General features: G+C 42.1%; 1 protein-coding gene across 1 annotated transcript in view; it reads right to left on the bottom strand.

The window, feature by feature from the left end:
• The window catches only part of PAK1 (p21 (RAC1) activated kinase 1), a 406,732-nt gene that overhangs the window by 45,610 nt on the left and 338,127 nt on the right, over positions 1-22,995 (bottom strand). Inside the window, exons 11-12 of the mRNA XM_078658509.1 lie at positions 12,061-12,173; positions 7,609-7,726 (exon numbers count right to left, since the gene is read on the bottom strand). Coding sequence (XP_078514635.1) covers positions 7,609-7,726; positions 12,061-12,173 — 231 coding nt within the window. The remainder of the gene's footprint in view (positions 1-7,608; positions 7,727-12,060; positions 12,174-22,995) is intronic.

Below are 22,995 nucleotides of genomic sequence, written 5' to 3'. Positions count from 1 at the left end.
GCATATGGGATCAACAATTATTTTGTCTGAGAATCTGAAAACAAAATTGGATTCATTAGAGAAGAGTATATCTAAAACTGCAGGTTTTGAAAAGACTCTGAATGTGTGCTTGAACTGCTGTATAATTTTAAAAAGGAATTTACATGTTGAAAGAGGTCTGGTAAATGGATCAATGGGTATTGTTGTTGATTTTGTGAAATACAGAAATAGAGATGGAATTGAATTTTTAAAAATTAAATTTGATGGCATTGAGGAAGTACAGCTAATTGGTCGTTGTTCTGCTAGATTTTTGCTTGTAAAAGACTTATATGTTCGTCGTAAGCAGTTTCCTGTTTGTTTGGCATATGCGGTGACAATCCATAAATCGCAAGGTTTAAGTGTAGACTGTGCATTGGTGAATATTGGCAGTTCTGTGTTCAAGGAGGGTATGGCATATGTGGCATTGTCACGAGTTAGAATTTTATCGGGATTGTACTTGATTGAGTGTGATGTCACAAACATTTGTGCGGATCTAGATTGTGTTAAGGAATACAATAGGTTAAGAAGAGAGTATGCGCCACATTTGCCTCAGTATCCTTTGTTTGAGAAACGTGTGGTAGGCCGGAAACGAAGAAATGTGACCAATACTGGGGAGGTTGTAGCAAAAAGACGAAAAGTCGATGAACCTGAAATTATAAGCAGAAACAAAAAGGATTCTGTTGAAGATGTTGTTGGTTTTCAATTTGAAAACAGTTCTGGTGTCAACTGCTATGCTAATGTAGTGGTTAATGTTTTGTTTTCTCTAGAAAATGTAAAAGAAGAGATTGTGGTCAATTCTGATCAAAGATTTTGCAGTTTGTTAAATTCTGTGTTAGAGAAATGTAGCACTGATAGAACAAACATAGAAAGTGTGTCTGAAATTCGAAATCTGTTAGACAGATGTTCAGGCCAAACACAATTCTCTCAAAATAGTCAGCAAGATTGTCAGGAGTTTTTAATGTATATGCTTGATGTATTGCATGATGAAGGTGTAGATGTAGATCACCTGTTTGGGCTTTCTTATCAATGGCAGCATGACTGCGAGAACTGTAGGGTATCAAGTACTACTAGTGTAGACTCAGAAAGATTTATATATTTAACTTTGCCAGACAGTAAATCAGTCTCTTTTAATAAGCTAGTAAAAGCAGCTGATCACAACATGGAGTGTAGCCAATGTAAATCTGAAATGATGTCCACATTATTTATACGAACATATGGCCAGTATGTCATTTTAATGTTCCAACGATGTAGGCCTGATGGAACAAAATTGACAACTTTAATTAAAAATGTTGTGGCTTCACAGTTGTCAATATCAGGAAGGACTTTTGTAACTGTAGCAATTATATATCATGATGGTCCTTCAATAACATCAGGACATTACACAGCTTATTTAAAGTGTAGAAATGGCTGGTCATTCTGCAATGATTCTGTTTTAATTTTCAAAAAAAAATTGCCGTATGACCTTAAAAACTCTTACCTGGTGTTTTTAAAACCAAAATTTTAGGGAAAGAATCTCGGGATGTGCTCTGAGGAATTTCAAGAAGTTCTAATGGCTCCTACACGATTTGGCCTTGAGGATAAGTGTAGTACAGAGACATAACTTCTTACCATAACACTGGACGTCATGGAGAAATACGTGCACTTTGAATGAGTTCAGAAAAACTGTTTCTTTTTATAAGCTAATTGAAGCAGCCAATCAAAACATGGAGTAGAGGGAATGTAAGTCTGCAATGCTGTCTACTGTTTTACATTGCTTTGTGATTAAAAGTGATGTAGAGAATTAAATAATTGTACTAGTCATAAAGGTAGTGTAAGTCTGCTTCATAGTAAGCAGTATCAGTGTGATAGGAAATGTAGAACATGATTGAGCAAGAAGGGGAAGATATTACTAGTCCAGGATTGTGAAAATGATCTTCAACATTTTAATTGTGAAAGTTGCGGAAATACAACATGACGGGATTGGCTTAAAAGAATTCTAAGAGTTATAAATGGCTCAGACACGATTTGGCCTTGTGGAAACGTGTGGTAGAGAGCGAGAAGTCATTTATTGTATGTAACATGTTTTTGAAAACGATGGAGGTTTTCTTTCAGAAAGTGGCGGGTTGAAAGTAATAACAGCACAACAGAGTGTAAGCTGTTTATAGGACATCCTTGGCCGTCATGGAAAGTAAGTTAACTTTAAGGAGTTCTGAATTCTGATTTGTTATGTTGTATGGGTTTTTTAAACACAATCATTTTGATTGTGTTTTTTTTCCCCCGCTGTTATATGATGAATACCTTCAAGTCACTGTTTTAGTGAAATTTGATACATTCTGAGAACAGCAAAAATAAACCATTTAACATGTATAATTAATTCTGTTCTGTTTGCATTTATGATGTACATGTAGAACTGTGTAGGAGGCATGGAGAAGGTGAGGCTTCTGTAAGTGTCAAAGTTGTTGCATACAGTGCTTATATTCTACGTAGTCTTTTATATTTCATTACTTTCACTGTTTCTGACTGATCTAAAAATTTTTTTTTAAAAAGAACAGTAAGTATAAGGGAAGGAAACAGACAGTTATGTTAAAAGAAAGACAGCTATAGGGAATAAACTAGGGATACTGTTACCCGCAATCCTCTGCTGATGATGTCACTGAGCATGTCATGAATGATGTAATATGTGACATCATCAGCAGTGGATTACGGGTAATAGTATCTCTAGTTTACTCCCCTATAGCTGTCTTTCTTTTAACATAACTGTCTGTTTCCTTCCCTTATACTTACTGTTCTTTTTTTTAAAAAAAAATTTTTGGTTCGCTTCCGGTTCGCGTACCGGCGAGCGAACTGGGAAGCGAACTAAGAGAAATAGAGGTTGGCACAGTTCCAAATATTGTACCAATTTTTTAATAACGGGGAGGTAGTTCTGAAAAGAACTTTTTTTTTATTGTTTTTGTTGTTTTATATTTTTTTTATTATTTTTCTGAACATTTTTTTACTTTTTTTGAATTGTTCTGAACAGTTTTATATTTTTTTTGGTTTTTTTACGGAGGGGGCAACGAAAACGATTCATTGTAAAGGGCTCAACAGGAGCAACAAAAAAAAAAAAGAATTTATTATTTGGGGCGTTTCGTACAAACTTGCATATGATAGTCAATAGCTCTGTTGATCAGAGTGATGCTACTTTCTCTGTAGCAAATGAATCCACTGCAATGTACGCAGACTTGTTTTACTTCACCAAATCTCATTGGTATATTTGGCACCATCTCCCTGCCCTCTGGTCCCGTTACTTCCGGTACAACAGATCTTCTGGCCATAATAGGGAGATTATCTAGGTCGTTACGAAACTGTGCAGCACTGTAGTTGTTAGGATGCCACCTAGTCATATGGCGATGCATTGTGTAGTTTCCGAAACTGTATTTTTTGTCGGTCCCTCTGGACAGTCTATCTTGACATATAAGGCAAGTTACGTATCTTGCATTTGCTTTTTTCTGACCTTTGGGAATTTAAAAAAATTGCCAAATGAAGTTTTCTTTCCGGTGAGACGTCCTGGGCTCCTCAGGCAAAAACTGCCTCTCTTCGTGCTCTTCCTCCTGTTCCTCTTCTTCCTCTTCTTGCTGAATTATAACTTCAGCAGGTGGTCCAGTCTTCCTTGGATGTGGTGGAGGTGGTGGGGAAGCACCAGCTGAAGCTACTAAAGAAGCCATTGCTCACTGGTAACAAAGGGTCTTTCTCTCACAATGATGAAAGTCAGAGTGAGGAAAGAAGGAGGGATTTTCATCATTTGGGAAAAACAATAGTTCTCAACCAATGAAAAGTGTTCATTTTAGATTATATGACCTAGTCTTACATCATTAGGAAACCAAAAGTGAAATGAACCAATGAAAAGTGTTATTACCAAGTCACATGACCTGCTGTGTTTACGTTACGCGCTTTGCACCGCCTCCTGGTTTGCTTCCAGAAACCTGCGCTTTGCGCCTCGGTAAGCGTACCAGTTCGCTAACGTAGCACGTCATATGACGTATCACGCGACAACGCGAAACGTCATGCGGACGGGAGGCGTCACGATGTTGTTTTCTAACGCGGCAGTTGCGGTAAAGGAACGTTTACCCGCTCGCGGTCTATTTTGCGGCATCAAGGTCAGCTAACGGGAAGCTTCCCGATTCGCGAAGCGGGAACGAAGAAAAAAAAATATAAAATTTTTTTTTTATTAATAAACATATAAAATATATTTTTGGATTTAAAGAAGAATACATTTTACAGCTACAGATATTAGCTGTTAAAAAACCAATGAAATTCACTGAAAAAACCATAGGTTATAGACCATATATAATTAGGAATTAGCATTTACAAAACCTTGAAAATTCACTGAAAAAACCATAGGTTATAGACCATATATAGTTAGGAATTAGCATTTAAAAAACCTTATTTTACTCACACAAAACCATTGAAATTCCATATATAGTTAGTTGCACTAACTATATATCGCGCACCCGCAATCCACTGCTGATGATGTCACATATTACATCATTCATGACATGGTCAGTGACATCACTGATGACATCACTGATGACATCATCTAGTGTCTGTGTGTTTTTGTAAAGTTTAAATACGTTTTACATATTGAAGAATGAGTGGATGTATGGAAGACTGAGTGTGTGTGTGGCTGGCTTGGAGGTGTGTGACTCTGTGCATATCAATGTGTACTTGTATCAGTGATTGTATAAGAGAGTAAGTATGTGTTAGTATATGTGTTGGGGGTTGAGGTCAAGGAAAGGCTATGATTGAAACGAGAAGATTAAGATGTAGAAATAAAACGATCTGCACAATTTAAAGTGCAGTGAGGCCTTGAACAGAGTTTGAATGCCACAATGGGATATTTATTTAATACGCTGTTGTACATCATCTACTATCCAGATTTATAGGCATACTTTTGGAAGAAAAAGTGGTGGAATGAGGAAGTAGTAAGTGTAACAGCAGGAGTAGAGCCAATAGAGGGTGTTTTTAAAGTATACATATATTATTCTAGATTAAAGGTTGGTGAAAAGATGCAGTTGATCAGGGACTGTATTTATAGTAACAGTGACTTAAAAATTCACCTTCAATGCCTCATTGTGTAGAAGTTCACTTATGTTTTTGTTTGGTACTATCAAATGTATTAGGAAAATCAACGCACAAAAAGTCAACTACATACTCTCGGTCCAGCAAATATTTTTTCTAAAATTGTACCAAGTTTTAAAGTCCTAATTACTGCATAATCATGCATAAGGTCAAGTTAAACTTTTTTATACATAGTACCGCTTTAGTTCTCTCAACAGGCCCACGAGAACAAGAGGGTGTAATGTGTCTAATCCAGGTGTAGATGTTCTAAAAGTTAGGAGGTTACCTTGCTTTCTCAGGATCAATTTCAGTTAAAAGTCGATTTTTTTTTAAATCGCCACTGTATCAGTGCAGTAACAAATTGCCAACATTTTCATTGTAATTAAATTATGTGGCAACAAAAGGAAAATTATGCCCTACATTCTGTGGTGCCATCATGAAACTAGCTAGGCATTTTAACAGTTTTCTTGATGCAAAAGGGACCCCAACTCTACACAACAAACCGTGGTTTCTTAAGAAATGAAACATTATAAATATAGCAGGTTCTATTCTAAATGTTATTTCTCAGTAGTTCATGATTTTGGGTTCTATAGCATTACATAAACACCTTTATAAGAACCGTCTAGTTTGTCATTAATATACAATACTCAAAAGAAAACAAGCCTAGGGGTACACTTCTTGCAGTACAAAGTCTGCCTCTTATCTTTAGTCTATCCCAAGTATCTTTAACAACTCTCTTCTGAGGCTCATTGTCTAGTTAAATTCTGTATTCACCTCACAAGGCCTCTGGGGACACCTGGTCCCAACAAGAATAGTGCTGTCTAACTATGTTTATACATTCAAGACATCAGACCTTAAACGTTTTGGGAATTCTTCAAAGTGTAGAGTTACGTCTTTAAATCAACTGATGTTTTGAGAATACTGCAATAACAGAGTAGTAAAACTTTTGAAATAATAGGACATAATCATTCTTTGCACCGTACCTGAATGGTATTTGATGAGCCGGGTTTATGATTGCTGCTGCACAAAAAGGCCTTTATTCCAGTCCACCAATCAGGGATGTTAACACCATCTTTCACCAAGTCCCTGAATACAGGTGGCAAGCTAACTTCTGTAAGTACTGGATGCAAAGTTGCATCTAATGTGTGCTCTGGAGTCCTTTTGAGTTATGTAATGTAAGGTGGATTTGTAGAACGCTGCTCGCCACCTGTGAAGGTATCCAGGCGCTGGAAATAGGTGTTTATTTTTGCCAACTTATGAGTGTTCAATTTAGAAGAATACAAAGTTGAGTTAACTCACTGGATTTCGAATCTTTGACCACTGGATCAAACACTGATACCTGCAGTGGCTGCAATAGTCAAATGGGTAATCAGGTCCGGTTACAAAGTTTTAATAAGTGAGTGAATCTGCATAGTAAGCCTCAAATGTGTTTCTAGCTCAAATTATGCAGCAGACTGTGGATTTTGCTACAAGTCTGGCAAATCCCCAATTACAAGGAAAACTGCAACTCTGAAGAATTCCAATGGACCTGGTATGGTAGGCCACTCTGCTAACACATGCATAAGTATGCTTGGGTGGTGTTTTGCTATGTGGAACCTTGTGAAATGCCCAAAAAGCTCTGCGGAGTTCCGCAAGTGGCAGAGTGCGGTAAGTCGTGCTGATTTTTAGTGCTGTGAGTTTTTCCCGCGCTGTAAACTATGTGTGAACGGCACCAGGCGCAGCACAAGAGGGCGCTGCTTTTTTCTGCCATTCAAGTAGATGTTCTACTCGAGCAGCAGCTTCCTCAACACGAGCATCAGGTTTCTCAACATGAATGGTAGCGACCTGCCACAACCACCCGCATTGAGCAATCTTGTCAGAAGGTGGTCTAGCGTACGATTTCCTCGCTCACGGTCACCAATTTAATGTTGGAGAGCCGCAGGAGAGGAAAAACTCTGCTTTGCAGAGTTTTTCAGAACTCCGAACTCTACGCGGAGTGAACACAACTTCACAAACTCCGTGAGCGGAGCGGAATTTTATACCCAGGCCTATTAAGAAGACTGCAGTCTGGTCCAGTTTAATCTTCATAGTCAATAATGTTGAATTCCTTGCGTTTTTATCATTCTTTCATTTAGCCCTGGACACTTCAGTTATTCTTGCTCAATTTTTCTTCACAAACGTGGGCTCCGCGGTTCCAAATTGGAAGAGTTGTAACTTCACTACTTAGAAAATTATTAATTATCACAGAATAGCATTTCATTATTTTGGCACTCATGGTTTCGTTATTCCAGTTGAATGATATTACGGGTATAATCTTAAATTCAATTAATTTCCAACCATAGGTGCGCATAGAGAGCCTGTATGTCATTGTCACCTTATGGTTTCTTCCATTTCAGTGCCAGCGACTGCCACACGCATGTTGGTTTAGCTGTGCAAGGCAGGATGCAGTTACATGACTGCCCTCGCTAAACTGTTCTTGGGTTTTCGGTTTACAGCTTAGAAAGACCTCTCCAAGACCCCTGCATGCAAAGTTACCTCTCGGCAGACAGCAGCGATCTGCCCCTCATCCATGCAGGTCTCGGTTACAACATCCGTCAACGATCCTCCTGCCAAATACTCCATCACCACCCACAGCTCTTCTCCGACCAGGTAACTACGAAAAACAAATCACAGGATATATGCCGTCAAAGGGCCACAATGCATAGCAAACGCATGAAACACTCCAAACTAGGTTTTCTTCGGCAGCAGTGAAACTGCTAAGTGAGAGTGAAATTGACATGTAAATATTGTGAGCTTTGTCCATCACATTGACATTAAAAGGCGACTTGTAATATCAAGATACAGGACAAGTAACTTTTCATGCCACAATATTCTAGCCTCCTAATACACGTCTATCAACATCCCATCTCAGTGGAAATGCATTGCTGTGTGGCTGTAATGTACACACACACATATATGTATGTTTATATGTGCATATATATATATATATATATATATATATATATATATATATGTGTGTGTGTGTGTGTGTGTGTGTGTGTGTGTGTGTGTGTGTATATATAGGGGTGTGTGCATGTATGTGTGTATATATATATATATATATATAAGGGAAACACCCCCTCCAATTTGACAGAGGCATTCAGAGTTGCTTTGATGTACAACCTAACATTTAACATAGTTATGGACTCTTTTTCAATAGGAGAAATAACAAAAATGTGGTCTGAATAGAGAAAACCAACTCGGTAATATTTCTTTATTTTGAGGGTCAAGAAGAAGTGACTTTGGGTGGTGAAAAGGTACCTCCTGCCACTGTTGTAAAATGGTATCTTTTGTCCTTGAACCCATATCATCAGCTAGTTGGGGAATCTAGGACACCATTCCTGCTTGTCATCTTTTTAGTTGTGGTCTGAGGTCATTTGTATACAGTGCTATGCAGTAAAAAGCCATGGTAGGATGGCGATGCTGTCCACAGAGCAAAGAGTACAGAGAGGATCTTCAGTGGGAGGCTAGCAAGAGTCATTCAGAAAAGATTTCATCCACAAATTAATTCATAGTCAAGTGCAATGGATAAAGGGGCACTCGTTAAAATGAGATTGAACATTTAACCTAAAAGGTTGCAAATGTGTCCCTCAGCAAAGTAAATACTGATTTATAATTTCCTTATCCGGAGAAAAACCACCTATGTTCATTCAACTGCAGACAGTAAAACTATAACTGAGTACTGGCAAGGCCATCAGATTAGTCTTTCATACAACATAGGTGAGACGTGCGTTAGAAAGGTGTAGAATAAAGCCTTCTTGAAGTTTTACATATTTTATTTTACTACAAGCACTTGAATTAGGGAACACAGTGTGTGAATTTTAACTCAACAGTACTCATTGTTTTGCTTTTCTAGATCCTTATCACCTGGACCCTCTGAAATATCCAGAACTCCATGAGAAACCCCTCGCTCTAAAATGTGATCCCTCAAAAATATCTATATATATTTAAATGTTTATTTGGTTCAACATGAAACTGGAATCACGTTATCTCGTATATCCATTATTTTGAATAATATTGCAGGGATATATTATTTAATGTAACAGTTACAATTTATATTAAAACCTTTTAAAAAAAGGCTAGTGTACAACTCCTTCTCCCACCCAAGTTCATTAGATAACAAATCACCACTTTCATCGACTCATTCTTGACCCTGTGCCTCAAGGGAACAGTCCAGTTCGAACTGCCAAGGTAGGTCCTCCCTGGAGTGGAAACAAGCATCCTAGGACCGGTTTCGGGGTTTCACCCCACATCAGCCAGGACAGATTGAAACCAGTGGCAGAGTGAGCCGGGACCCACGTTTGGGCATACCCGGCACACTTAGGGTGAGAAAGCAAAAGACATACAAGTGATGAATTGTACTTTATGCTTTTGTCACCCCAAGTGGGACCGGTATGCCCAGACATGGGTCCTGTGCTCTCCATGCCACTGGAGTCAATCTATCCTGGCTGATGAGGGGTGAAATACCGAAACCGGTCCTAGGATGCTTGTTTCCAATCCAGGGAGGACGTGGCCTGGCAGTTTGGCTGGACTGTTCCCACTGGGTGCAGGATCAAGACTGATTTGCATATGGCTGAGTTCAAACTGGAATGGCATGGTGAGCAAAAAACGATGGATTTAGGCCCAGATCTCTGTACTGGGGTGAATGTATGACATTGTTCTGTATTCGGTCCATCAACTGTTCTTTTCACATTTGCCACCCTGAGTGGGAAGGGTATGTCCAGACGTGGGTCCCGTGCTCTCCATGCCACTGGAGTCAAGCTATCCTGGCTGCTGAGGGATGAAACCCCGAAACCGGTCTTAGGATGCTTGTTTCCAGTCCAGGGAGGACCACCTAGCAGTTCGGGCTTGACTGTTCCGATTGAGTGCAGGGTCAAGACTGATTTACATATGGCTGGGTTCAAACAGGAATGGCATGGTGAGCAAAAAAACAGTGGATTTAGGACCCAGATCTTTGTACTGAGGAGAATGTATGACATTGTTCTGTATTCGGTCCATCAACTGTTCTTTTTGCTTCAAGCAGGACGAGGCACAAACACATGACAGTCTTTCCTTTGTCTCAGTGACCAGTAAGGCAGATGTTATGAGGCTAACAATGCTGCATTGTTAGGGGCAGCCCATTCAGATGATCCAGTAGTCTCAAACATCAGCTAAGCGGATTCACAAAGCTCTTATGCATGTCACAGACACAAGCTGTGTGGACCAATCATTTTGCGGTGTCCAAAAACAACAGAGCCTCAGCTTACTTAGGATTTTGGCTGCTCACAGCACCTGTAATCACTTGTGTTGGGATGAAAAGTTTCTGCATGGCTTGAAAGATCTTTACAACTAGGTACAGCACTTGTTTTCTGGCACACCCTATGCATTTCATCCAGAGTACTCTGTATTCTATGAGTACGTTGAAGGCGATTCACATTTTTTCCATTCTGTTCTGTTTGCTCAACAATTCACATTCACACCATCCCCAGTTCTGACTGACTGGAGCTGTAATGTTTTGCTCCATTAGTCCAAGAATGCAGAACACAAAGGAAAAATACACTTCTCCAGGATTGGAGAAAAAAGTTTCAAGCTTTGGCTTGGACTTCCTGCATGTGCCTCCAAAGTAGGATAAATACTAGATCTCTGGAAGCAGAGTTTTGTAACACTGTTTAGATACTACTGGACTGACAATTGTTGCCAAGAGCTATACTTTGGCTGCATTGCAGCACTCTGATGTAAGCAGAACTGTTGAGAAGAAACTTTGTTTCTATGACCTGTGGAGAGAAGTAAAGTTGACCTCACTTGTTAGAGAAGGAGCCAGAGTGCCCCTGCAAGGACCAAAGCTGCCTTGATCCCAAGAACTATATAAGGCCCATCTATACAAGAACCTACATGACGGGCACCTCAACTGCAACAACTCTGATCGGAAGCCATCAGAAACCACAACCCAAATGGAAAAGAGAAGCGATAAAGAATGAAGACCAAAGACAAGAATATCCTGGGTTGTGAGCTCCAGCATCACTTGCGTTCATCAAGTTGGTGAAATTACAATGCACGTGGCCCTTTCCTGGACCCTGAAAATGTTCATGCTACCGCTTCCCCAGTGCCAAAGGGAAGAGATCATTTATAGTTGCGATTGAATAGGGATCCTTTTCTAATCAAAACTGCTGTTGCCTTTATGTTTGCCCCGCAGTGCAACTTGTGCTCGTCTTAGATAACAGAACATTTTGGCGACACCTGGTAGATTCACAGATATGGAGCTCTAAAGCTAGGTACACCTGCGGTTTTTCGTAACGAGTTCTAAATCGCTACTGCATAAATAGTTATTCCCCCATCCTTCACTAAACTCTTATTCAAAGACTAAAGAAAAACAATAAAAAAACAAAATACTGTTGGGGCCTTAACCAGTTTATGAATGCACACTACTGTGAGCTGTTCAAACACAGGTAACATCTGGTCACCAGTGACGTGGTCATCCTGAACTGAGCAATCATGTCACTAAGTGGCATCGGTATTGTTTGGGTGGTTGGTATCTGAGTTCATGGGCATTTTACTATTGTGGGGCTAAAAAAATCAGCAGCTTAGGTTTCAGCCACAGCGGCAGGCGGTACCCATGCTTCTAAACCATAGTGTAAGCCATGACAACTTGGCTTTGCTAACCCTAGAGGAGAGAACACCATTTCCAGGCATGAGGAGGGTGAAGGTAGGATGCGGTTAAAATACAAGTCTTGCTCCATCTCTCTCTGATGTAATTGTATTGTTAGCCACAAAGAAGAGCCATGATTGTGTACAAGGACCTGATGCTCAGGGCAGTGTCTTATTTCACTGTGTACCTTCAGCCTATCAATATATTAGAAAATTAGTAACATAACTAAGTATTATCAATAATATACCTATGGAAACACTCGGGAGGTTTACTGAGCAAAAAGGGCAAATATAAAGTTTCTAAATCAAGAAATAACGTCATACCTATCCAAGTAGTTTACAATGTTTGGGTTCTTGTTTTCCCTCATCACAAGAATTTCATTAATTATAAGTTCTTTCTTTGGCTGCTGCTGCAAATTCATCTGCTTAATTGCAACCTAAAAATAGAGGAGGCAAAGAAAGTGTGAACATCAAATAACGTAACCGTGAAAATAATCTGGGACAAAAGATTTAATTATCAAAAGCTGCAATTGAAACACATAACTCAAGTACTAATCCGCCACCCCGGTTACAATGCTATTTATACCTGTAAAATTCTCATCTCACAAAACATGTTTTCAGAAAACAAACTCCTGATTATTAAAGGCAATCATCTACTTTAGACATTTTGTTATTTTGTGACATCATTGCAGGTGCTTGCTCCCTGTCACCCATCCTGCCTGTTCCATTTTGACTTTCCTGCATATGACGCACCCTGCTGTTCGTATCATCTCTCTTTTGTTGGCTGGTTTTGTAGCGCTTTATTCCACCCAGGTCTCCTCAAGGGGAGAGGCGAGATGGACAGGAGAGAGAAGAAAAGAAAGTACAAGAGAGAGAAAGCATCTTGCAAATGGAATGAACTTTCCAAAACGGTTTGTCTGTTGTGGGAAAGTCTGATGGTGTGTTGAGGGCAGTCTGATGGTGTGTTGAGGGCAGTCTGAGGGTGTGTTGAGGGCAGTCTGAGGGTGCGTTGAGGGCAGTCTGAGGGTGCGTTGAGGGCAGTCTGAGGGTGCGTTGAGGGCAGTCTGAGGGTGCGTTGAGGGCAGTCTGAGGGTGCGTTGAGGGCAGTCTGAGGGTGCGTTGAGGGCAGTCGGATGGTGCATTGAGGGCAGCCGGAGGGTGCGTTGAGGGCAGTCTGAGGGTGCGTTGAGGGCAGTCTGAGGGTGCGTTGAGGGCAGTCTGAGGGTGCGTTGAGGGCAGTCTGAGGGTGCGTTGAGGGCAGTCGGATGGTGTGTTGAGGGCAGTCTGAGGGTGTGTTGAGGGCAGTCTGAGGGTGTGTTGAGGGCAGTCTGATGGTGTGTTGAGGGCAGTCTGAGGGTGTGTTGAGGGCAGTCTGAGGGTGTGTTGAGGGCAGTCTGAGGGTGTGTTGAGGGCAGTCTGAGGGTGTGTTGAGGGCAGTCTGATGGTGTGTTGAGGGCAGTCTGAGGGTGTGTTGAGGGCAGTCTGAGGGTGCGTTGAGGGCAGTCTGAGGGTGCGTTGAGGGCAGTCGGAGGGTGCGTTGAGGGCAGTCTGAGGGTGCGTTGAGGGCAGTCTGAGGGTGCGTTGAGGGCAGTCTGAGGGTGCGTTGAGGGCAGTCTGAGGGTGCGTTGAGGGCAGTCTGAAGGTGCGTTGAGGGCAGTCTGAGGGTGTGTTGAGGGCAGTCTGAGGGTGTGTTGAGGGCAGTCTGAGGGTGTGTTGAGGGCAGTCTGAGGGTGTGTTGAGGGCAGTCTGAGGGTGTGTTGAGGGCAGTCTGAGGGTGTGTTGAGGGCAGTCTGATGGTGTGTTGAGGGCAGTCTGATGGTGTGTTGAGGGCAGTCTGCTGAGGTAAATGGTTTGTGAAGGAAGGGGCAGGGACGGATGCAACAAGGAGGAGAGCCTAGATGGAAGGAAGAAGGATTGAGAAATGAAGGGGTTACGGATAGTAAGTGGAAGCAGGGCAAGGCCAGGTAAAAAGCAGTGCTTAATTTGAGCAGGTGGCTTCCGGTGCTCAGCAACGGCACTTAATCACCAACACCGGTGCTTTACATGAGCACCAGTTAAGGACACTATCATTTAAGGGGAGATTAAGTGATATGCCCAGAATCATAGGATGATGAGCGGATGCAAAGACTCGAACCTTCTTCCCCAGCTCCGGAGATGGGCAGCTCTGGCCATTACATGACATCCTCTGTCCGCTTTCATGGTTGGCAGCTGGTTCTGTTTTAGGCGATGCTAATAGGCGAAATGGACTTTTGCAAGCTGCCTCCTGACGAGAGCCCCGGCACTTATATAACTTTAATTTTGAATTAACCAATAGTAAAAAGTCATAGTGAATAATGGGACATACTGCAGAAGGCCATGGAGCAGGGGTTGGACTCATAGTCTTTGGAGTCAGACTGTGCTGCTTACTGCTCGTAGATAAATGTGACTGCAGCCCATAGCTGAGGAGGAAGAGCTCAGCCACTATGAACACTGCCATTTCCTCAGGTGCTCGGGCTTCCAAGGCACACACACTATGACCATCACGATCGGACAGTCGGGGTACCAGGGAGCACGCACAGAATGGGAGATGGTATGCATGTTTTTAAGATATGGGGAGAAAGATGCACAAGGTTAACAACGTCAGATAGTGCTGTGAGGCTATAGGGTTGTGTAGGATCCTGTGTCCCTATTTCCTGTGTGTCATAGCTGGAGTCTGGAAAGTGAGAGTGAATGGTGCAATAGGATGGTGGTGTGTGGTGGCTAGGTGGCTGGGGCAGCTGAAGAGAGGATGAAGCCCTGACTGGTCCTACCTGATGTTGCCGTAATCTAAATAAAGACAAAAAGGGGGTGGTGATGGACAGAGTATCTGAGTTAATCAGAACACTCCTACCCAGTCAACAGATCAGGGCTTGATCCATCACCGTTTTTTAGCTCACTGCACCATCCCAGTTCAGAACCTGGCTATATGCAAATTAGTCTGTTAGATGTCAATTAGATGCTCTGTCTATCACCACCCCCTTTCTGAATCGTAATCTAAATTAAGAACATATATCTTACCCAAGTGTCTCCAGGCTCTTGTATGAAAAATGTGCCCTCCAACCTCTACATTTTGTCAACGAGTTGTTAAGAGATCCTGCATGAGGATACAGCAGGATTTTGGGGGACGTGAGGAGCCATTTCTGGCAGAGGAGGAGGCCTGTCGCGAGAAGGAAGATGCTGCTGTGACAATGGAGGTCTAGTTTGCGTCGCTCGTCCTCAAATCCACCAACAAGTGATGTCAGCTCAAGTTGATGGGTGGGAGGAGCCCAGTGAGGAGGGTGAGAGAGGTCTGACAAGGAGCCAGGCGAGGGGAGCTATAAAGTGAGGTCTGTATGGTCCTAAGCTGACGGGGCAATTCTGTGGAGAGAGTGTTATAAGGACAGCTCTGTGGAGACAGAGAAAACTTCTCTATAGTAAACAGAACTCTGAAATGACCCGTGGAGCTTCAGACAGTTATACATTCAACTGTGAAGGTCACAGAAGGAGAAGTGTTGATGAGAGTGTGCACTATGATCTCCCACTTAAGGGGATTGTGGCAAAGGCTGGTCCATGCTACTGAACAGTCCTGGGAGCCTAGTTGATGCTATTGTACTGTGTAACCTTGGGCGTAGTAGCGCTACGCGTAGCTACGCGAAGTGCACTTTCCACGCTACGCGTAGTTACACGAACTGCGTAGTGCGGTAGGGAAAATGCTATTCGCACTGATTGCACAATGCCGGATGCTTGTTTCCACTGTGCAATCATTGCAAACGGCATCTTGCACAGTGCAAGCGGTCGTTTTCTGCCGCTCGAGTAGATTTGTACTCGAGCTGCAGCTTTCTGAATGCGGGCTGGTAGTTTCTCATTGCGAGCGGTCGCGACCACTCGCAATGAGAAACCTGACCTCGCACGGAGGTTTATATTCCACGCTCCCGATCGGCAACTTGATGTTGCTGATAGCGAGCGAGGAAAAAGTCTCGCCGGGATGTTGATTTTGCTCGTTCGCAGTAGCCAACATGACCTTGAGGACCGTGAGCAAGCAAAAAATGCACGCTATGCGTTTTTGCACTGTGCTACGTGCAATTTGTGTAGCAGCGCAAACTACACGCTCCTCGAGCGTAGCATAGTACTACGCCCAGGGTTAGAACTGTGATGGTTGCACATTGCTCCATTGGAATTAAATTTTGACATGAGTCAGGCTCACGTGTCCCTCACTCGCCCAGTCACTACTCTTTACAGAGGCGCAAGCTTTGCCTGCATTGCTGGAGGGGTGCACGCCACATGGTGAGCAAGAACCGCGGTGAGCGCATGAGGCCTGACTGAGTCTGATGGAGATGTTACGCTAACCTTTAGTTTTTCCAGTGAATATCTATATATCTACATTTATATAGTACTAAAAGGCATGTAAATTTGGAGTGAAGAATAGTAAATCCATGCTTAACTTCACAGTACTTTGGTAGTCACTATTTAGGTACAATATTTTAGTAGCACTATATTTAACTAGGTATCCTGATGCTCATACGTGTTGGGAGTTTACTTTTGCTGCTAGGTTTTGTGTTCATTGATTTATCTGGAAGGGTTTTATCGGTGGCTTTTACTGATCTGCACATTTTGTGCTAGTGGGTGGGCTTCTTTTATTTATTGTTTGGATATAAAGTTGGATTCTTTTACATTGGTTGGTTATGTTGCTCTAGTAATTGCAGTGGCTGGACGGTTTATGAGTACTTAAGCGCCCTGAAGCGGAAATTGGATTTGCTTTGTGCTTTAATAAAAAGGTAAAAAAACAGAATTTATTGTCTCACCTGTCAATACTTTGAATGACCAACCAGTTCAGCCCAGAATTGACTCATATGTACTCTCTAACAATCAGACCCATAAGTGGTACAGACAAACAAGAGTCTGGCTAATATTACATATGCAATGTTATGTTATTAATGGAACATTGCTCCCAGGGTCCATTAGTACCAGTAGGCTTTTGAACAGTATTGATTTCTGCACTATGCTTCAATCATATATCAATTTGAGAACAGTGCACTCAGTGAAGACGCCATGAAAAACCATCATAGGAAGTTCCGGTCCATGGGCATGCTGAATCACTCGAGACCAGGTGAACTGTTAGACACACAGATGAGCCCATGTGGTTCCTGATGTACTTGAATAATTTACTCACTCACCATTACAGCAAAGCAGGGCACTCACTACACAAATGGGAACCTACATATGGGCCGTGTACGGTTTACGCCTCATTTTGCAACTAAAAAAGCATAAGTAACAGGTTTACCATGCAATAGCTGTTGAGCTAAGGTAGCATTAACCTTTTTTTGTTTTTTAATCAAATTCAATGAGAGAGGCTATGAAGTGTGAAAAAGAAAAGAAAAAACATCCCCAGCATGTTTACATGAGCTGCCCCAGCATTGGCACTTTGCACCGAGGCGCTACATAGCACCAGATTACACACTATGTTCAGTTTCATTTTGCAGTGGTCAGTGCTGTGTTTGGTTTTTCTCCGTCTACATCTGTCTTTACAACTTCAAAAAGAAACGGAGTAAAACAGCACATGCTTCCAGTATATAACATGGGGCGACATAGCATGTGGGTGAAGCACTGTGGGTGTAGCACACAGGCAGCATAGGTATTCTCAGCACGGGGTACCATTTGCCGGCGTAAAGTGCTACAACTCCTCGTTAGAGGTACTCAATGCTGAGAGAGCCTTTGCAGGACAAGTCCTGGGTAACACAAGCAGCTAGCACACTCACTCTCCCAGATACAGTGACATAACCTGAGCCACACACGTATATGTTGCTTCTGACTGGAGGGTTCTTTGGTACATGTTAATGGTAAGATCTCTGGGAAAACCTCTGGTGGTCATCGGTTCATCCACAGCCACTGGGACGAAAATTAATGAGAGGCTCAAATCATTAAGCCTTCCTGCTATGACTGGAGATTCTCTGTCAGAGGGAAGAAAACGAGCTAGGCTCAGCTCCAGAAAGCCACCGTACTAGGACAAGTTGGGTCACCTCGGAGCCACCAAGATCAGCAGGTACCCAGTACTCTTGTGAAACTCGTGGCCCACTCTGGAGACAAAAGGTGTGAGGAGTAGCACGTTTCAGCTGATGGAGCCTGGTCCCCCCCGCAGGTGAGGAAGCAGACGGCAGACATTTTGCATTGATGGAAGATCCAAACGTATCTACACGTCGAGACGAGGGTGGCCATATTTTGGTGAAGCCCCAATTCACAAGGAGAATGAGCCAATGTGCTCAACAGATCATTAAAGATAGACGCAACTCTCTCAAGGTCAGCTTCAGCAAAGATGTCTTGTTAACAAACCCTCTTTCCTGTCTGGACTGCAAGTCTTCAGACCCGTGGATAATATGTATCTCGCATAATACTAGAAAGAGACTAACAAATTTTGACCATCTACAGTTTCATACATCTAAAATATATACATAAATATACTGTACAATTTAGTCTCTGCCTACAGAGGGAAACGTTGGAATGCAAGTTATGGTCTGCCTAGAAGAGGTAGCCACAGGTAATGATTCCATCTGGCTTTGAATGAGGCGAGTGAGGTTTCATGCCTTATGTCAATGCATTTACTGTTGAATATTTCAGTGATGAAGCTTAAGAAGGAGTGAGTTACGGAGTGGGTCTTATTGTTATTACTTCATCAATACAGGGGTAACAGATCATAATTCACTGTGTCTGAGGTCAGTATTGATGGTCGCTTCTTGTGGGGATAATCTTGTAGCACGGAGGACCCTTATTAACACATTGGAGTGACTGAGGTTTGGATGACTTCTTAAGATCATGAGTCAAGGTAAAGTTTTCTATGGCTTTAATACATCATATAAATAGGTCCTTTTAGCATGACATCTATGTTAGCATATAGCCCGAGTTTACTGACCTCGGGTAAAGGTGCGCAACTTGGCATTTTCCAGTGTTTTACGCCAAAGCCCAGCTTCCTGGAGGTTTTTCTGCTAGCTCTTCACCATGTCATTGTTTTCACTCTGGCAGATAAACAACTCAGATTTGCTGTGGGTTAGTTTATATAGTAGTAAAGTAATTTAGGAGGTTGAAGTCCTATTCCAGTTCCTTCACATAACTGGTTTGCGAATAATAATTGAATTTGAAATGCCATCCAAGTACTAATATGTCACACCACAAATTATACATTTGCAGGGGATGCAAAATGACCTGGCTAATGAATATTATTAATTAGGTAGGCCGCATTTTGTGACCTTCATTGACTGGCTGCAATTGCAGGAGAGGGGTCTGCAGTGGACAGCAAACCTCCATAGCATTTGCATTCCCAAATGGGAACTTTTTTGTAAAAAGCAGCTTGGTAGAACCACATCAGGGAGAGCTCCACTGAAGCTAGGAACATTTTTCCAAAGGGGAATATGTCCCACAGGGTAGCTTCTCCTTTGTGAATCAGGCACCACCGCAACTCACCGGTCACAAAGATTTGCAAATCATCTGCATGTTGGGGATATGACAGGCCAAGAGTTTCAGTAGTCTCCAAGTTGTGCTACATATAGGCTAAAAAGCATGGGGGTTAGCACTGTGTCTTGAGAGACAACAAAAGGCGTTTTGATAGGGTGAGAGAAGGTGTTATTTATTTGTACAGTCAGTTCTCCTACAGCTAGGATGTGTACCAACATAAAAATAAGTAGGCAGCGTGTTAAGCAGTATGTCACGTTTGCAACATTTCAAATGCTGTTTAGAGAGGTCAACCAGGAAAAGAAAGTATGTCTCACTTGCCCAACATCTCCGATGCTTCATCTATGATGTTTAGCATTGGGCTAAGCATTAGTCTTTTTCATCAAATTTCATATGGGAGTTGATGAAGTGTGAATACAGAAAAGAAAAAACATCTGCGGCATGATTACACGAACTGCTCCATCATCGACACTTTGCACCAATGCGCTTCATAGCACCATATTACACACTATGCTACATGCGACTAAGTGTATGACTAGTCTCTCACTGTTTGAGGAGGTGAATCCGAAAAGGCCTTTAGCCTGCTCTGTGGGGCCCTTTCAGGGATCTTAATTGAACCCCCTCTTTTTAATCTGTATGTCGTCCCTCTCGCTGAACTAAATCGTTCATGTGTTTTTCAAGCACTCTCATATCCGGACGACACCCAGATTACTGTATCCATCTCTGACAACTTGCCCTCAGTAGCTAACAAGTGTAATCTCTGCATGACAAAAATTAACATCTAGAAGAAAGAACATTTTCTTAAACTGAACACAAAAAAACTGAGGTACTGGTGTTTGGTGCACAATATTCCATCTGGTCTTGCTGTTGGTCGCCTGAGGAATGTGACCCTTTAGCTACGCCTCTTAAAGTGGGTGAAAATCTTGGAGTAATGTTTGACACTTCTCTGAACTTTGACCCACCGGTACCTGCTTCCACATAATCAGAGCTCTTAGGAAGGTCTTTCCTTTTATTCCAGTTGAATTGCGGTGGCCATTGCTTTAGTCATCCAGACTCGATTACTGGAATACGCATTATCTGAATATTAATGCCTCCTCAGTTAACAAGCTACAAGTGGTGCAAAATGCAGCTGCGTACCTTATTCTTAACCCTCGCAAACGAGTGTCTGTCAGAGATGACATTAGAGCGCTACATTGGCTTCCTGTAAGGAATTGCATTGTTTTTAAGGCTGTTTGACTAGTCTTCCTCGCTCTTCATCACAAAGGGTTGAAACATCTCTCCTCCCTCTTCAGCTGGTACACTCCAGGCAGGCCACTCAGATCCTCTTTAGCTAGGAAAATCTCCATGCTCCGGTTCTAGGAAGTCAATGGGGTGGTCGGTCCATCTCCAGGGCTGCTGCCAAATTATTTATTCGCTGCCCGTCCACATAACTAGACTTGAGTCCTTTGCCTCATACCAAGAAAGTGTTAAAAACATGGATTTTCTCAAAATATGCTCTCTGGATCTTCTGTGCATAGGGCTCTGTTTTTCAGGCACAGACCTTAGATACCCTCTGGTTTAACCACTTTGTATTTCATTTTTCATTTCATCCATTTGCAATTTTCACTTAAGTTCTTTCTTCAAAATCGTGTCAAGGGTCTCCATTGATCATTTTTGTACTGCTGATCTAGGTTTACCTGGGTTTGTAAGGGATATGCACAAACAGTTTCAGAGACTGTGATGGAGATCGAGAAAGGGATTACACACTGGACTGTCCAGTGAATTTTGATGGGGTTCTCAACAGTTCTGCCTCAGTAGGTCAAAAGTGCCTCCCAAACGAGAAGAAGATTTTAGTGAGAGCCGACATAGTTTTTGGTCTAAGAGAAACGACAACTTTATAATTATGAATGTATCTTTTCTGTAACTCCAGTGTAGGTGGAAATACTCCAATAATAAGTAACCATTTGCAGATATTCACAAAATTGGAGAATATCTGAGTTATAAATGACTTAGCCACTCTTTCCGCCAATGGTATTGTTCCATCATTTCTTACTGTACCGCACTTAGCAGTGCAGTCAGCGACTATAAGGCTATACACAAACCTGTGACATCGCATGAAAGGAAGGGGCCAAAGAAGATGCTAAGAGGAAGGTGAAAGGACTCACAGTCTCACTTCTTGCACAAGGCGGGTACACACCAAAAGCCCAGGAAAGAGAAAACCAGCAGTTAGCATGTTCCTGAACAACTGAATAAGGTTGACACCAGGGTAAGCCGTACAAATGCTTGTATACGTGGCAAATTCCCTCTTGGCTCACTCAATCGCTACACCTCCAAGTGTCTATGAATGTGTACACCGGCTCTGTACCCAACACAAATATGTATGACTGACAAGTGGTGATGCATTGTGCTGGCTAACATCAGCAAAGCCTGCCAGTCATGGCTCCATAGCAGCTAGACCAGCAGAGCCCAAAGACCCTTTAATTAAGAGGTCACTGTCAATGGCCTATTATTTTTAGTTCGGTACCTCTTTAACAGGGCATCCTTTACCTCTATTTTAAAGTTATGTCAAATATCTTAGACATTCTGTAACAGAAGCTAAAGTTAAAAAGGATAAACAAAATGTGTTTACCAGCTCAGATGATAAATAACAGTCTTCCAAATATTATTGAGCAACACAATACTTAAAGATGTAAAGCATACACAAAACATACAAACATAACCCAAAATATGCCTTGGTCTGAGTACAATTCATGGACTGCATCAAGTACAAGATACTAAAACACAAAAGCATTTCTTTTCAACAGCAAATACAATTATTTAAACAGAGTAGCAAGTGATCGTTATTTTACAGTAAGCGTAATTTTCCACTAAAGTGTATCCTTATCATGCAGTTCCTGCCAAAAGGCAGCTCTGCTTCTACACATTTGCAGTTTTACATAATTTGTTTTTAAATGAAAAAGTATCAGTAAATCAGTGATCAGCCATAATGCACACCATCATATATTATTGATATGGTTTTAAAATATTTATAGTTAGCATTAAAAGAATGCACTGTGGTACATTGCATATGAGATGGAATCTCCTAAACATAGTTTCACACAGTTGACAAGAAGGTTAAAAAACACAAAGTGCAAGAATCTGTCACTCTGCAAAGCACAAACAAGACTGTTCATTCCTAGAATTGGTACATAGAGGGGAATAAACATGCTGGAATTATTTTAATAATATCGCTGTCCCTAGCACAAGTGAGGAAACTCATTTAAAAATCTGCCTGCAGAAGAATTCAAGGTCTCTGAGCGCCAGCCTGAGTGAGTGAGTCATGAGATAGGCATGATCAGGACTTTTGAGTGTGAGAAGTCACTTCCACCTACTCTACTCTGTTTCAGAGTTGTCGAACAATGGTCACAAGACCAGAGCTACTGGTGTTATAAAGCAGTTCTGCTCAGACTCGCAGGGGCCTAGTCACAAACCACAATTTGAACTACATTAAACATACTACAAAAGGCTCTTCACAAACTTGCATGCAGAGGTTACGCCTCCGCCTGTCCTATCTTTTTCTGTGCAGAGATGTCCGACTGTGGAGTTTCCGCAGATGTCAAAATGGACTAACAGATCAACCCCGTCGCATCCTCCTGCTTCCACACCCTCCGTCTCCCACGCAAGACCTTCAAATGGATACCCCTCGAACACAGAAAGACCGTCACACACGCCCTCGACACCAGCAGACTCGACTACGGCAACACACTCTATGCTGGAATCAACAAAAGCCTCACCCGAAAACTTAAAAACATCCAGTACGCCGCCACCAGACTAGTCCTCAACCTGCCACGACACTGCCACATC

Source organism: Lissotriton helveticus, chromosome 8 (assembly GCF_964261635.1).
Source record: "Lissotriton helveticus chromosome 8, aLisHel1.1, whole genome shotgun sequence".
NCBI classification, from domain to species: domain Eukaryota; kingdom Metazoa; phylum Chordata; class Amphibia; order Caudata; family Salamandridae; genus Lissotriton; species Lissotriton helveticus.
Note: the sequence above shows the minus strand (reverse complement) of the source record. Positions and strands in the feature narration are given on the sequence as shown.